Source organism: Melanostigma gelatinosum (assembly GCF_949748355.1).
Source record: "Melanostigma gelatinosum genome assembly, chromosome: 17".
In the NCBI taxonomy this organism is placed as follows: domain Eukaryota; kingdom Metazoa; phylum Chordata; class Actinopteri; order Perciformes; family Zoarcidae; genus Melanostigma; species Melanostigma gelatinosum.
In genome coordinates, this window is record NC_136650.1 from 5,361,282 (window position 1) to 5,376,567 (window position 15,286).

The window sequence follows — 15,286 nt, forward strand, 5'->3', positions numbered from 1 at the left end:
GAGCTCTCCTCTCCAGTCACTCCAACAGAGGACCTGGCTCATCCACTGGTCCCTCTTTGTGTTCTTCAACCACCCTAAAGGCCGGGACAACATCATCGAGCTCTTCCTCTACCAGCCCCAGTGAGTCCCCGTGCTTTCAATACACCGCAAAGAACCGTCGGCTTCTACAAACGACACACGGGTGTGATGGTGCTGTCAGCCGGAGCGTGCGTTTCATTCTTTCTGTTGCTCGAGAGCGTACGGTTGAGGGACACGCTGGCTAAATCTGAGCCCTGTTATTTAAAGGACCCTTATAGCTTGAAGGCCACCCTGCTGTTGTATTGTCACTTAACTTCCTGAACGTGTTTTTGATCAGATTGTGTTGCAGCCACACAAGTGTGCACGTTTTGTTTACAATAGCACCATGTGTATTTACCTCATGAATCAAAGCTCCTGCGTGTTTTCTTTTGGAGGAAAATGACCCAGTTTTGTTGCGATGACGTTTGTTGATGCCACCGTGTGCTGCTTTTGTGTGTTTTTTTTTCTTTTTGTTTAAGGTACTTGAATGCGATCCAGACAATGTGCCCACACATGCTGCGATACCTCACAACCGCAGTCATCACCAACAAAGACGTACGCAAGCGCAGACAAGTGCTCAAAGACTTGGTGAAAGTCATTCAACAGGTAAAGTCAGTAAACGTCAGCAGAATCATATTTTAATCCAAAGTGGCTCGAGGGTTCGGTCTAAGGCTTCTCTCTCTTTCACGCCTGCAGGAGTCGTACACATACAAGGACCCCATCACAGAGTTCGTGGAGTGTCTCTATGTGAACTTCGACTTCGACGGCGCCCAGAAGAAGCTGAGGGAGTGCGAGTCGGTGAGGATAGCTTCCTGAAGTTTCTCCTGCTTGACGGTGTGTGTTTGTCATGGTCTCGCGGGACGGAGGGGTGATATGAAGCCTCCCTTAGCTATGGCGCTCTCATCTCCTGAGCCCAAAGCGTTTAACTTTGCAGCCATTCAGCCTCAGCAAATCCGTGTCTGGTCTGATTTGCCGGCTCTTACTTTTCTTCAGTTTGATTTTCAAAGCGGAACAGCTGTCGGATTTGGGGCTCGGTTGCCGTCTCTTTAGAAACCCTGCAGTATTTTTTTTTAGTTGTGTGTCGGGGGACCACTTTGCCCGTTCTCTGAGCACCCCGTGAATTGGCTTTTACTCCTTTTGTGTAAATTATGCAGTGATTGCGAAGGCCTCAACTATCCTGTCAGATACGGAGAGTGAGCTCTCATGGAATCTGCTGGCTTTTAATCATCAGGGGAATTTAAATGTGCATGTTTTTCCCTCTAGAGATCAACAACATGTCTTAATTACTGTAAAAACAAGTTCTTATGTTTTTAATGAAGGTCTCCTGTTGTGTGAAGAGCACTTCTTTTTGATTAATATTGAATATTAATGTCAGCAGTGGACTCGGTTCGTCTCAGTCACATGATGAAAACGAGTGAATCGGTAAAGTAATATTCATGCTTGCCGTGCACCTTCGTTTGTGTGTTTACCACAGCAAAGCGTGGAGTAATTGGATTTCATACACAACAACGGCTCCTTGTGAAATCATGGTGCCACATCTCCTTTCAACATCATAGATGCTAATTTATTCATAAATCTGAGCTCCTCTGCAGATTCGAGATGGTCAAACAAACATCCCATTTGATGTTTCTGTGATTGTTGCTTTAAAACCAACAGATGGAGACGTCGCAACATAATCTCCGACACACACACACACACACACACACTCCGGCTTGGTGGAGAAATACAGTATCTTAACATCTTGTTGTGCAATAGTAATCTTATCGTATTTATCTAAAAAAACATGCGTGTAAATTCGGGTTGGATGTGTTAAAATTCCAACAGGCAAAGTCAGACCAACAAGCAGCGATCGTAGTTTGATCTGAGATCTAAAATGCCCCCCGAAAAATCCTAGATGTACCCAGCCAGTGGCTGATGGATGATATAGTTGTACAATTGCTCAACCCGAGCATACATTAAATATTTATAGCTGTGAGCATCAGTATTTTGAGTTCTTTCTTTACAAAGGCAGAACAATGGGCCTTATGCAAGAACCAACGGTACAAAGTGGCTTGTTCGAGTGATTTAGGAGAACTTGCCACATTCACCAATAGTCTCGTATTTTCAATTTGAGTGGTCTAGACCTGTCGAAGGAGTCCTGCGCAATTATTTTGCCAATGGATTGTATAATTCATTATTTTGAAGCAATTTTCACTTTACAAACCCCGTGTCAACTCCACATCATAATGATGTTGACAATGTCCTGTTTAACTGGTTAGCCAATATGTTTGCTGAATTTACCCGACGACATCACTTAAATGTGCGACTGGTGCTATTGTATTACGCTACAATATCAACATGAACTCTCAAACTGCAAAACCACTTCAGTTATTTGTCCCGCTGGTCTATCGGTCACCAAACAGCGTGCTGTGGAGAGGCCTGTTTCATGTTACAGCATTCTGTGCTGTATTTCAGTGTTGGTACGACCCTCTGGTGACACGGCAGTAACGGCACTTGCTATCCCCCCCCCCCCCCCCGCCACTATTCCTTGTCCTTAGCAGGTCCCTTCATTCTGCTGCTGATGCTGTTAAAATCATAGGCTTTCCTTTTATGGAACAGCGCGTCTAGCGTCAACGCTTTTGTGCGTGCTCGTAGCTCGCACGTCATCTTGGGGTTCTAGTCCACGCTGCCACGCGTCAGTATAATTGGAGCGCTAATCGTTATCCAAAGGTCGGAGCGTTTTGCTGGGTCTCACTCGTACGAGCCCTCCTTTAGGAATACCAGTAAGAGGAAGTTGAGATAAGAGCAGGGAAATGTTGTTGCATGAGCTCCATTCTCAACATCAGCACATGATTTCGCCTTCACACTCACACCACAGGAAGCTCCTATGCAGCAGATAACCTGAGGAGATTTGGAAGCACATTAATGCATAAATGTGCATTTTATTTCGGAAAATGACCTCATGTGACCATATCATTTTTGAGAATTGGTAAATTTGGACCAAAAAAAATTCCCAAATCATCCAAACCACATAGTTTTGACCGGGACATTTTAATGTATGGGTGGATAAACCAATAGCTGGAAATGATGGCAGAACAGCCAGCCCACTGTGGATAGTTTCCAGAACCTCATGTGGTTTATCGTGCTGTTATGTACTCCAGTATACTTATCATTCCAGTATAACATGGATGCGGTTTGAATGATAGCTGCACGCACATTATGCATGTATGGGAAAGTGTGCCGGCAGAGAACGAGAAGTAGTAACTGAAGGAACACTTTGTCTTTTCCAGGTTGTCCTCTTCTGCCTCCTCCATGTCAATGCTTTGTGTGAGACGTGATCGATGGAGCACTGTGGTCTTTTTGTCCTCCAGGTTCTCGTGAACGACTTCTTCCTGGTCGCTTGCCTCGAGGATTTCATCGAGAACGCCCGTCTCTTCATCTTTGAGACCTTTTGTCGGATCCATCAGTGTATCAGCATCAGGTACGCCGTCTTTGTAACTAACAGGCGTACTCGTCAGGAACAGAGTGTGCCGTTCCTTTTCATTTGTGAAGGCACAGTTCCTTTTCAACATGGGGGGGGGGGATTACAATGAAAGCCTTCTTTTTTTTTTTTTTGATTTCATCCATGTCCTGCTCGTATATTCAACAGAGAACTATAAAACGAGTTTTCACAGACTGGATTACCCCAAATGATATTCACTCCGCTGAAATGCCCCTCCTCCTTCGCTCTCTCCACTCAGCATGCTGGCAGACAAGCTCAACATGACGCCGGAGGAGGCGGAGAGGTGGATCGTCAACCTCATCCGTAATGCCAGACTCGACGCCAAGATCGACTCCAAACTGGTGAGGATCCACATCCACTGATCCACTTTCAGTCGGATGAGCTTCAGATCACCCAGCCTACCATGACCGGCCCTGTCTAGTCTTCTGGTTTAAGAAATGTATGTATTTTGCTCATGTAAGAGTTTAACTGGCGGTGCATTAACATCAGTCCTTCATTTGTGTGACTGTTTGTCCCTCAGGGTCATGTGGTGATGGGCAACAACGCGGTGTCGCCGTACCAGCAGGTGATCGAGAAGACCAAGAGCCTGTCGTTCCGTAGCCAGATGCTGGCAATGAACATCGAGAAGAAAGTGGCCCACAGCAACAGGAATGAGGTAGAGAACGCTCTGAACATGGTGTATGCATGTGGACATAGACCGTATGTTAGACGTGGGTGGAGTCACTGGGACGTCACCCGTTAGTTTGTAGGCTGCCGTTTTGAAGCCGCGGGCTGTCTTGTATTTTGACCGTCACCATCCTGTTTTCTTTGTAACGGGAAAGTTGTAACAACCGAATGCTAAATAAGACATTTTTAGGCGACCTTATTTCACTTTCATGAAGTGAAAACGCACTGTGAAAGGGTTAAAGTTCAAACATGTAAACACAGAGGACTCCCAGAATGGACAACCTGTCAATCACCATGTAGCCCCGCCCTAAAGCATCCCCTGCTGCATGGTCTGTTTGACTCTAAATGGAGCATCAGTTACTAAATGAACATCATGGTGTATTGAAGAATACTTGAAACTAGAGATTGAGACCATAAACTCATCTTTACAATGTTTACTGAATCAAGAGAGAAGTAGAGCCATTTTCTCATAGACGTCTATACAACCAGAGGAGTCGCCCCCTGGTGGACATCAGAGATAATGCAGCTTTAAGGCTCTGCTGCTGTGGCTTCACTTTTCAGACCCGGAGGTTGCCGCCTGGATGTGAACTTTGTATCTTTTTAGTATTTACTGTTCAGGGAAAGAGGATATTAATACCATACATCATCGCTTTAGTTTTTTTTACTTTTAACCGATGAGTTGAGACTCGGAGACGTGATTTATTTATTGTTTGAGACATTTCTTTTACATTTTTCGTAAGTTTATACTCTTTAGAATTAGACTGGATCTAAATGTCACATAACTCACATTGTGATTGCTCTCCTGTCCTACTGCCCTCCAATCAATGTGTGTGAAAACACGACAGCCTCATGTAACTCCTGAACTTTCCTCAACACAGGTAAAATGCTGTGGTACAACACAGCATTTTATTTTGGGTAATTTAATTTATTATACGATATAAAATAATCATGATTCAAATCTGAGTCGCTTAGAATTCTGCACAATCTGTCAACATTGCTTTTGTCCTGTTCTAGAGAGAAGCAGCTGTTTTCAGATGGTGGATATCTAATTATGGAGCAAATCTCTTTTTGCCTTTTTATAAAGTTGTTTAAGCATTTCTTGTAATGTTTGTTTTTTATATTTTCTCAGACTCCAAATTGGGCTGCTCAAGACTCTGGCTTCTCCTAAAATGGAAATCGGCTTCAAGAGGATGCAGATGTCTCTACTGGATATTATTCATTGAATTTATTTATCAGATTAGCGACTATTGTTATTTAACTGGCAGCATGACTTCTGCAGTATGAAATGTCAGAGGACGCGACAATTCTGGATTAAGACATCGTCACCGAGGTATTATTTATTAAGTTCATCATAAGTTATTATTATATTTATTCTGGTATCAACTGTTGATTTCTAAAGTATTCACCCAAACTTTAGTTTATCGATCCAGCCGACAATTAACATTAAACATATTTTGCCTCTTCAGAGAGATTTGTGTCTTCTTCCTCTATTCATATCCGACCACTAGATGGCGCCATTGGTTCGTCTTTGTTTCCCGCCGTTTGCAGACAGTTGTAGCATTTTCCCAACAATCTCTCCCAGATTTAATATTCAATTTAATATTTGTGTGATTGGTTGTAAAAATGAGCAAATAAAGGGAACAGACGGCTGGAAACCTGATGCATAAATGAAACCAAAGAACTCTTTGAAAGGCGGCACTGAACCCGGCTCTCCTCTGACGCCTCGGCGTTAGAAGCACGAATGATTTCGTGATTGAAAAGGAAAACTTAAGAAAAGCTTCACTTGGCATGGAGATCAAATTGAAGGGGACCGGCAACCGCTTTACGGATCATACATCAGTCACACACTTTATTTTCAAGGCCTCTCTGTTCGTCGTCAGTTAGAGCCGGTCGTTTCTGCTCGTGCAGCAAATGTTTAGCCACAGCTTATTTCAGAATATTGATGCTGCAGTGCAAATATTTCACCCGTGTCGATGGACTGTAACATGCAGTCAGGGTTTGGAACAAGTCAGGTCGGTTTATAGAGCACGTTTAGTGCAACAGGGAATGTTAATAAGATAAGATAAGGAGGTATTACATATTAAGATAATGAGGTATTATTTAAAATGGAATACTAAAACAAAGGTTTTACCTTTTTAACTACACCGAACTAAAAGTGAGTGGAAAAGATGCATTTTAATGTGCTTTTTATAGAAGACACTGCTGCAGCACACCTTAGGTCACATGGCAGAGCATTCCAGAGGATGCCCCCATAATGCCTGTAAAACCTGTCGGGTGAATAGTTTGGGTCAATAAAAGTCTGCACTCTTTGTTCCTCACGTCGTCACGTCGTCAGTGGGACTAACCTGGTTACCGACCACCAAGAAATGAAATGCTCCAGCGCTCACTGTGTCAGGAGGCGAAATGCACCGCTGTCATCGCGTGAAACATTTCTGCAGGTGAAGAGGGGAAAGTGGCCCCAGGTGCCTCTCTGGAGTCTCCCTTCAGCACGGCGAAGAGACCTCTTTCTCATGTTTAGCCTGGGGGGGGGGGGGGGCTGACAGTTAAGCCTGCTGCTGTTAACTGCTAGCCACTCCTCCAGATTCCACACACACTTTTCCACGACTCGAGTTAAACACAACAGACGCACACACACACACACACACACACAGGAGCTCACGCACACATGCTTGCACACACACACACACTCCAGAGCTGACGTGGGCTTGAGGTCTGTGCGCGGCTCCCTTCTGGAACAGCTGGTATCCATCTGTGGTTGCTCTGGCTGCTGCTGCTGCTTCTTCCTGCTGCTGTCGGCACCGTGGCTGCACCGAGAGGACACGAACAGGTCCAGCTGAATAACCCCGTTCACCAGCTCTGCTGCAGTCGCAACTCTGGGAATCAGATCGGGAGGTGAAGAAACAAAGCGTGCTCAGCCAGCCTCCGTCATGGACATCCTGACGGCCTGGGCTGTCACTAACCCATCTGCGGCCCGGCTCCTCTGGGTCCTAGCTCTGGTGCTGGCCACCCTCCTGGTCTGGCTCTTGTTCTTCTGCTGCTACAGTTGGAACCAGAGATCCTCGCCCTCCCTGGAGCGGTACCTGGCAGGTAGGTGGGCCCTCGACCTCCCTCCACACACACACACTCACACACCTCCCCTTCTCTGTGGGTGTGTGGAGGAGGCCTGTGACTGATGCTGCTGTCTGAAGTTTTAACTTCAGCTCAGGCTCTGTTTGAGGAACTCTCAGTGGAAATGCTTCTTTTTTTCTCTCTCTCTCTCTCTCGCTCCCTCAAGTCCAGTAATTGTAAATTCTTCGTGTTTCCTTTCCAAACCTGCAGAGTGCACATTTTCCAGACATTTCCCAGCTCGTGTTGGCTCTGCCTCCGTTCTGAATACAGTTATAAATGTTCCTTTACCCATGTGAGAGCATACAATAGCTCTTTCATACCCTTTAGTGCAATAAAACATCTTTATTTTTAGGACGTTGCCTCGAGCAGGCATCCTTTGTGTTTGACTAAGTGTGCGACTACACGTTGTACCCCCACTCCAGAATGTGAGTTTAAGGATATGTCATACATATCTGCTCCCTGTATACACAGGGATGGGTCAAATGCAGAGAATAATTTCCCCACTGTGGGACTAATAAAGGAATGTTTCTTCTTCTTCATATGACACGATGGATCATGGGGTCCTGGTAACCTGTGTGTCACTGCAAGAAAATTGGATATTTCTGCACTGCACACATTTTTAAAGCAATATCTCTTTCACCACATCATGACACACACTTATTGTTCTGTCTAAAATGATATTGGATTGTTTTTCCCCATACAGTGATGGCAAAGCACTCCAAATCTAAAGCTCCGACTCAGGTGAGAAAATAAACCTCATGAGAACAACTGTTTTAAAGACCTCCCTCATTTGCACTACAGGTGTGAACACCTCATGCCTCACATTCCTGTATAATCTCTAAGAAGTCCTCTGAAGGGCAGTCTGCACTCATTATCTCAGCAGTACATCAGCTTGTAACGCCCGCTTCAGACTCCAGAGGTCCTCGTTCACCTGCACTTTGCTCAGTTTCAAACAACCAGAGGAGCACACGAGACCGGCAAGCTTTATTATTACCTCTACTTACCCATTGTTATTTAATGGCGTGACATTATTATCTGCTTCTGCCAATGTGGGACAAAAAAACTGATGCCTTGATAAAATCATATTGGAGGATTTTATCACAGCTCTTAATATAGTGGCTGTCAAAAATTGTGAATTGGAGACCTCTGTTGAGAGGTCCTTCAGGTTTTAAATAACAAAGCACTGGTGGAGTCGGTCTTGATTGATGTTGCTGTGGAAACAAATGCAACGTTACCTTCTGGTTTAAACAGTCCATCAGATGACACTTGAAATGAGTTCTCAGGTCAGCAGCATTTAAAGGAACAGTGTGTAGCATTCAGGGGGATCTATTTGCAGAAATGGAATACAACATTAAAAGGTCTGATTTATTTCGTGTTTCATCTCAACTCACTTCCCACGACTCGCTCGGGAGAAGTTTCAACGGGTTGCAATCTGCCACCTCATTGCCAGATGCCGCCAAATCCTACACACTCCGCCTTTACATTTATGAACTGCCAACACATCTTTGTCAAGCGTTGAAAAATGTGGTGAAGAATTTGTTGAAAACACGATGAAATGGAAATAATAATCATGAGGTTGTACTGTGTTCTTGTACTACCAGGCCCCTGTAGCGCTATGAGCTAATTGCTAACACTAACATGCTCACATGTTTCACGATGGCAACGCTAGCATGGAGACGTTCAGCGGGTGTAATGTTTACCATGGTAGTTAGCCTGTGTTAGCATGCTAACATTTGCTAATTAGCATAGTACAGCCGGGGCTGCTGGGAATGTCAGTTTTGGAGTCGAAAGTATTGAACGACGAAAACGCTCACCAGATGGTGACGCTAAAGTTAAGGAATGCCCAAACAATTCGTCCTAATAGGAACACAAACCAATACGCAATCCAATAAAAACACAACACACAACTGTAAACCACATGGTGGCGCTAGAGAAGAAATCAGGTCACGAGGTTGCACTGCTAGCTAGCAGCGCAGCTAACACCATCTCTGGAAAATGAATGTTGCTGGCTCGTGTAGCACTCTGTCCTGTTCTTACATGTCATGTTCCGTCTCCTTATTAAGGGGAAGTTATGCATTCAATGTTTCCAGCATGAGCCGCACCGTTTCTTTTATAAATACAAGGAGGAACTGGCTTTTACTGAAGCTCAAAACAAAGAGCATTGTTCTCAACATCCCGACGTGTCATGCATCTTCTACTACAGTTTGTGTAGCACGCAGGTCATACGATAGAAATGCAGTGCACCTATTTAACGGACCCTCCTCGGCTTCGGCCCCCTGTTGTCCCGTCTCGTTGTTCATATCATTCCCATGTAATCTATGTGCCGTCATATAAAATCTCTTTAGCTTTACCACGATTGCCAAGTGGGCCCATGTTCTACAGAGAGATCCTCGCTCAAGTATGTCTTGGCACCGTCACTATGCACAGTGGAGCAGCACTGTGCTGTCATTGTGTGCGATAAGTGTGAGAGGCTCTCTGAAATGCCTTTGTCCGTTTGGTGCTGACACACCAAACAGAGGTCCATTTCCTCCCACTGCATCCAGAGTGTGGACAAAGAGACATGTGAGGTCTCCGTATGCCGACGGGAGCTATTACTCTGTCGGTCTCTGTCTCGAATCGCACAGAAGACAAATGCCTCCACACTGTTTGTACCCAAATATCAAATTGTACGATTGTGGAGAACACATTGCTCTCATTGTGGTAAGAAACACTGTATGAGCATGCACTTCCCTGTGCGACGTGTGAAGGATTTCATTAGGATTGCATGTGCTTTTCAGTATGAAAGAAAGGATTTGTTCTTTTTTTTTGCACAATTGAAATGTCACTCACGCATTCTTTCGGTTGTAATTCGTAGCAGATAAAAGGTACTGTGGCCCTGAGAGCTCAAAGCAATTCAACTTATGAAACAAATCAGTGAAGTTGTTTTCTCCACTTGCATTGTTTTCTTTAGCGTTTCTTTTCTTCAAGGCGCACATGATCGGTCCTCTCTAAAATAACCCATGCCTCCAAACTCTGAACTGCTGATTGCTGCATGATGATAAGTTACTCAGCCCTCAGGAAGTGATTGACAGGCCGTGACTCCTCCCACAAGGCGTGCTGAGAGATGACAAGCAAGAAGTACTCTGATCTTTTTCTCGAGTAAAAGCACAATGCATACATAATATACTCCATTAAACATAGTTAGTGCAAAAGTACTGGCATCAAAACATACTTAAAAAGTAGGAGTGCTCATGCAGGATGGCCTGTTCCAGATATATATATTAGGGGTGTAACAATACGCGTATTCGTATTGAACCGTTCGGTACGAGGCTCACGGTTCGGTACGCATGACGAACCGAACAATACGTTTGAATTTAAAAAAATAACAATAATAATAAAAAAATAAAAAAATAAAAAAAAACTTTATTGAACCAGGTAGTCCCATTGAGATTAAAAATCTCTTTTGCAAGATGTAAGTAACAATAGTACATAACATTAAGGAGCAGTTTTTGTTGTTTATGCTTATGTGTTGCTCAGAAGACACCCCAGAAGATGAGTCACTCAGGTATAGTTCCATCATTGTTCAAAGTCAAAGAATAACTTCATGATGTTAGTTGTAATGAATAAATATATTTTTATATGGCATTTATAGTTTTCTACTGCACCGAAACGTACCGAACCGTGGCTCCACTGTATCGTACCCAACCGTGAATTTTGTGAACCATTACACCCCTAATGTATGTATGTATGTATGTATGTATGTATGTATGTATGTATGTATGTATGTATGTATGTATGTATGTATGTATACACACACACACATATACTGCTGGGTAGCTTGGGAATCTCACCAAGGGATCAATACAGCCTTATCTTTATCCATAATAATACAACATAATTAATTGTTTATTATATATTTGTTGATTGTTGATTATATATTTTTGTTCTTGAGCTGAATCTGCAATATAAAATACATTTAGCAGAGTAAAAAATGCAATATTTCCCTCTGAAATGTAGCGGTGTGATAGTATAATGTAGCAGAAGATGGAAATACTCAAGTAAAGTACAAGTAAAGTGTCAAAAAACTTTACTGAAGTAAATGTGAGTAACATTCCACCACTGTGTAAGAACAGCTGTGTTTTGACACATGAGAGACTGAAACTGTGGGATTTATCATCTTTAAATTCAGCTCCGACGCTCCGTACGAAGCTATAATTATAATGTCAAGTAAGATCGTAACTGAACTGAAACGTTCCAGAGTTCCCGTTCAACCACACAAAACGATTTTTTTCACTTAGGAGCAAAGACCTCATTGGACGAGTTGAGCAGGAGGAAAAACAAAAGCCCATTTGTTTACCTGACAGCGTTGATCACAATCAACGGCCTGTGACTGAGGAGGCTTTTGTCCGGCTCCGTCTGTGCACGCCAGCTATCAGGAGCTGCTGTTTCATTGGTGGATTGTCCTCAAAGCAAACGTTGACAAATGAGCCAAAGTGTGGAAATATAAAGTGGTTCCATGTGGGACGCTATGTGTTTCTTTTATAAACTGTATTTCTGTCAGAAGGAAAGGGAAGGCTCTGAAACATCCCGTTGTAGCTGAAGCTCCAAACTGAAACAAATAAGAATCTGTATGTCCGAGAGGCCGCTGCTTAAAGCTGATACAGGAGGGACAACTCTGCTCTGATGAAAGAATGTTTAAAAAATTGTTATTTCAGAGGAAGAAAAAGCCCAAAGAGAAGCCAGCTGCCTGTGTCCAGTCAGAGGAAGCTGTGGTGAAGCAGTCTGTGGCACGAGGACAGGAGACGCCGGGTCCAGCAGTCAGGAAGAGGAGGAGACGACCTCATAGAGTCACCGTGGAAACGGTGATGGCGGTGAGGTCACAGAAGGTGAGGAATGTTTCTCCGCTCTGTCATCAAAGGACCACTCTTTCCACCGTGTCTGCTTTAACGAGTCTGTTTTGAGTTTGTTCACTCGTTCTGATGGCTCTAAAGCAGCTGTTCGAAACAAAAGGTGCAGAAATAACAAATGCATGTTGATTTTAACTTTTGTAGTTCACTTGACAGTGATGAGTTTGCTTTGCATTGAGTGCCTAAACAAACAGAGTTATTTTTGCCAAATATTGTAGTGTATTGAGCAGTGGCGGGCCGTGCATTTTATACCTGGGCCTTCACCGCTGTCCTCATTATGACGCCACAGCTACGGTTATCATCTGTTTTGTGTAAAAATGAAGCTCTACACCTATAAATACACTAACTGCAGAGTGCAGATATAGAATACGCCGAGAGTGCGTCTCCTCTCTGCTCTGACTGCTGCACGAGGCTGCTGTGAGAGTAGCCGGCAGGGGCGTACTGGCCATCGGGACGGGGTTTGGGCCGGTCTCTGACATCACCGGCCCCGACTATATTATATGCTTCACAGAACACGTTCAATTTACTCAAATACCGAATGTCAATAATCAGTGAAAACTGGATCAACAGTATAAACTGACATTATACTACTCCTCGCGATCCGAGGACGCTGTAGCACGGCTGGACACTACGGTGCTTTTAAAAACTTTTCTCCATAACCGCGGTCTGCGCCGTGCGGTCGTGCCGGGCGACGGTCTGAGCGGGGCCGGCGGAGGTGCGAATGGCCGCCGTAGACCGGCGAAATACATGCCGTGTGGGCCGGTCTGACAGTAACGCCACTTTTTTCCTCCAGTCCGCCCCTGGTAGCCGCCTGTGAGTGCTTTGGGGCGGCAGAGCGGCAGCACCCGCTGCTCGTTCACGACAGTAACTGCAGAACGTACGTGCTTTAATGTCAGAGTCAAAACACCAGTAAAGTCTCCAACAACACCAGAACAAGTCGCTAGATTTCGCTCGTAGCTTTTGACAAAAGAAGTCGCCATGAGGGTTCGGAAAGTCGCCAGATTTAGCGAGAAAGTCGTCAAGTTGGCAACACTGGAACCAGGTAAATGTGTCCCCAGAGCAACATTGGACGTAACAATGGTTCCTATCACATATTAAACCAAACAAAAATCCATCTTCATAAAAACAAGTTGTACAAATAATAATATATAAACAAGCATATTAAAGCTGCTGCAGATGCAGTTAACTTACCAGAGCTGCTGTTCACTATTTAAAGACAAAGTGCATCCTCCTTTCTTTGTTAATAAAGAGTTTAATCTCACGGTTGTTCAGTACATCCGTGCGTTTTAGTTCCAGTAAGAAGTCTCTCTCGAGTCATGGACACCAGTGAAGACAGTCGAGCCTCCAGTTGTATGTCTTGAATACGTTTTAATGCGTTTGAGGGCTGAAAATGTCCGCTTGACAGAGGCAGCATGTCACGCTAGCCCACTGACCAATCACGTACTTGTACCTGCTAGCGTGCCAGCTAGCAGGCTCTGGCACGTCAAAGAATACTCCCAACATGTCAAACTAAAGATCTGATTGGTTAAACACTATGGCAATCAACAATATGGCAATCAACAATATCGTCCCCATTCACTTAAACTGCAAAGGGATGCACCTGAGACTCTGCAGGCCTCGGGCCTCTGTTCTTACCTTGAGGCACAGAGGTGAACTCTGATTGGATAAAAGCTCTACTTAAAACAAGCTGCACTGGAAGCAGAGCAACTGAGGAAGACAGTAGCTGTGCAATGAGACAATAAGATAATGGGGGAAAAAAATTATAATACATGTAGTGTATTTATGAAAATTATTAAATTATAAAATAGCTATAACTTTGTGATTCTGTCTAGGCCAGCAGAGAAGGCCTTGCTGGCCCTGACGGCTCATCACTGGTATTGAGGCTGTGAAGGCAGTAGATTAACAGTAAAGCTTTTTAACCAGGTAACAGAAAATATACTTAAGATGTGTTTTTTCTCAATATACTTCTCACATATAAATTGTACTATAAGTACTAATGCATTACTTTGTATTAACTTTGAGCGTGTTAAGTGTTCTTCTTTGCAGGGCTTTAGCTCAATATAAGCTGCTCATGTTTTTGGGCACTTAGCTGTTCATTTTTTTACACTTTAAGTGCTTGTGATGAAAATGTACTATTTTAAATCTAATTAAGATACATTTTATGTAGTAGTTAAGATACGCACTTAATGCGTCTCAAGCATCACATACATGTGTCGGTGGACACTTCCATTATATCATGTCTGGAAGAGCCAACGTCACGCGTACAGCAGCAGTATGGAATATGTTATCAAATAAATAGGTACATAAATAAACATGCCTAAATAAACCTTGCAAATAAACAAAGGTATATTTACATTTGTTTATTGATTTCAGGATTTATTTCAACGTCTTATTTATTCATGTATGTATTTATTGAATTACTCTTGGCTCAAATGGCATTCCAGAGCAGGAGCATGATTGATTTTTTTAAACATCATTGTTTGCATGGCTTGTTCTTGACTGGATGATTGTCCTTTGTAATGAAATCTAAAGTGACCCGGATCATGCTTCACCTTCCTCTCCGGCTTCATGAAGCACTTGGTTGATCAGTGTGACCCTTCAGCACGACAGATCCACGGAGGAGTCCCGCTGCGCTATTCAGACCCGGTGTGTGCCGCCGGGCCCTTTGATTCACTCGACTACTGGGAGGACTGATAATGGACAAACAAGCAACCCGTCATCCACGTCGTGGGGATTACGTAATGGCTCAGCGCAACAGTTTTTAATTTGACTCATTCCAGCTCGGCCTCGTTTGGAGCGAAGCAGGAACATGAAGCAGGATGAAACGGACTCGCGAGGCAAAAGAGGAGACTAAATGGAACAGGTTTACTGATTCATAGTTCTGGTCATTTTGCATGTTGATGACCTGAAAGAGCAAGGCGGAGGTCAGGTGGCGGATAGCACCAACATACAGAATACAGTACATGTGATCAACTGGATTTCTTGAAGTTTCTCATATTTCTTGTCTTTTTCTTCCAAATGTCATATTTAACAGTCTCAGGAATCCGTGAATGCTAATGTTAATCATTCAGTTGCCAACATATAGCTG

The 15,286-nt window shown here is 43.7% G+C and overlaps 1 protein-coding gene and 1 long non-coding RNA gene across 9 annotated transcripts in view; both read left to right on the forward strand.

Annotated features, from left to right (window-relative positions):
* The window catches only part of eif3eb (eukaryotic translation initiation factor 3, subunit E, b), a gene marked incomplete at its 5' end in the record, with an annotated part of 10,975 nt that extends 5,319 nt beyond the window's left edge, over window positions 1-5,656 (forward strand). For 2 of the 8 annotated variants that reach the window (XM_079288665.1, XM_079288664.1), the window contains 7 exons: window positions 1-120; window positions 537-663; window positions 754-855; window positions 3,408-3,517; window positions 3,777-3,879; window positions 4,059-4,193; window positions 5,334-5,656. The exon at window positions 1-120 is cut by the window's left edge and continues 5 nt beyond it. In XM_079288665.1, coding sequence (XP_079144791.1) covers window positions 1-120; window positions 537-663; window positions 754-855; window positions 3,408-3,517; window positions 3,777-3,879; window positions 4,059-4,193; window positions 5,334-5,372 — 736 coding nt within the window. In that variant the 3' untranslated portion in view covers window positions 5,373-5,656. Of the gene's footprint in view, window positions 121-536; window positions 669-753; window positions 892-3,326; window positions 3,518-3,776; window positions 3,978-4,058; window positions 4,194-5,333 lie in introns of those variants that run through there. The other 6 variants (XR_013772773.1, XR_013772774.1, XR_013772775.1 and 3 more) reach the window with 6 other exon arrangements.
* A 1,497-nt stretch (window positions 5,657-7,153) lies between these two features.
* Window positions 7,154-15,118, forward strand: LOC306791620. The gene is made up of 4 exons (XR_013772761.1): window positions 7,154-7,291; window positions 8,016-8,053; window positions 12,007-12,177; window positions 14,731-15,118. It is a non-coding gene; the product is annotated as an uncharacterized lncRNA (long non-coding RNA).
* The last annotated feature ends 168 nt before the right edge of the window (window positions 15,119-15,286 follow it).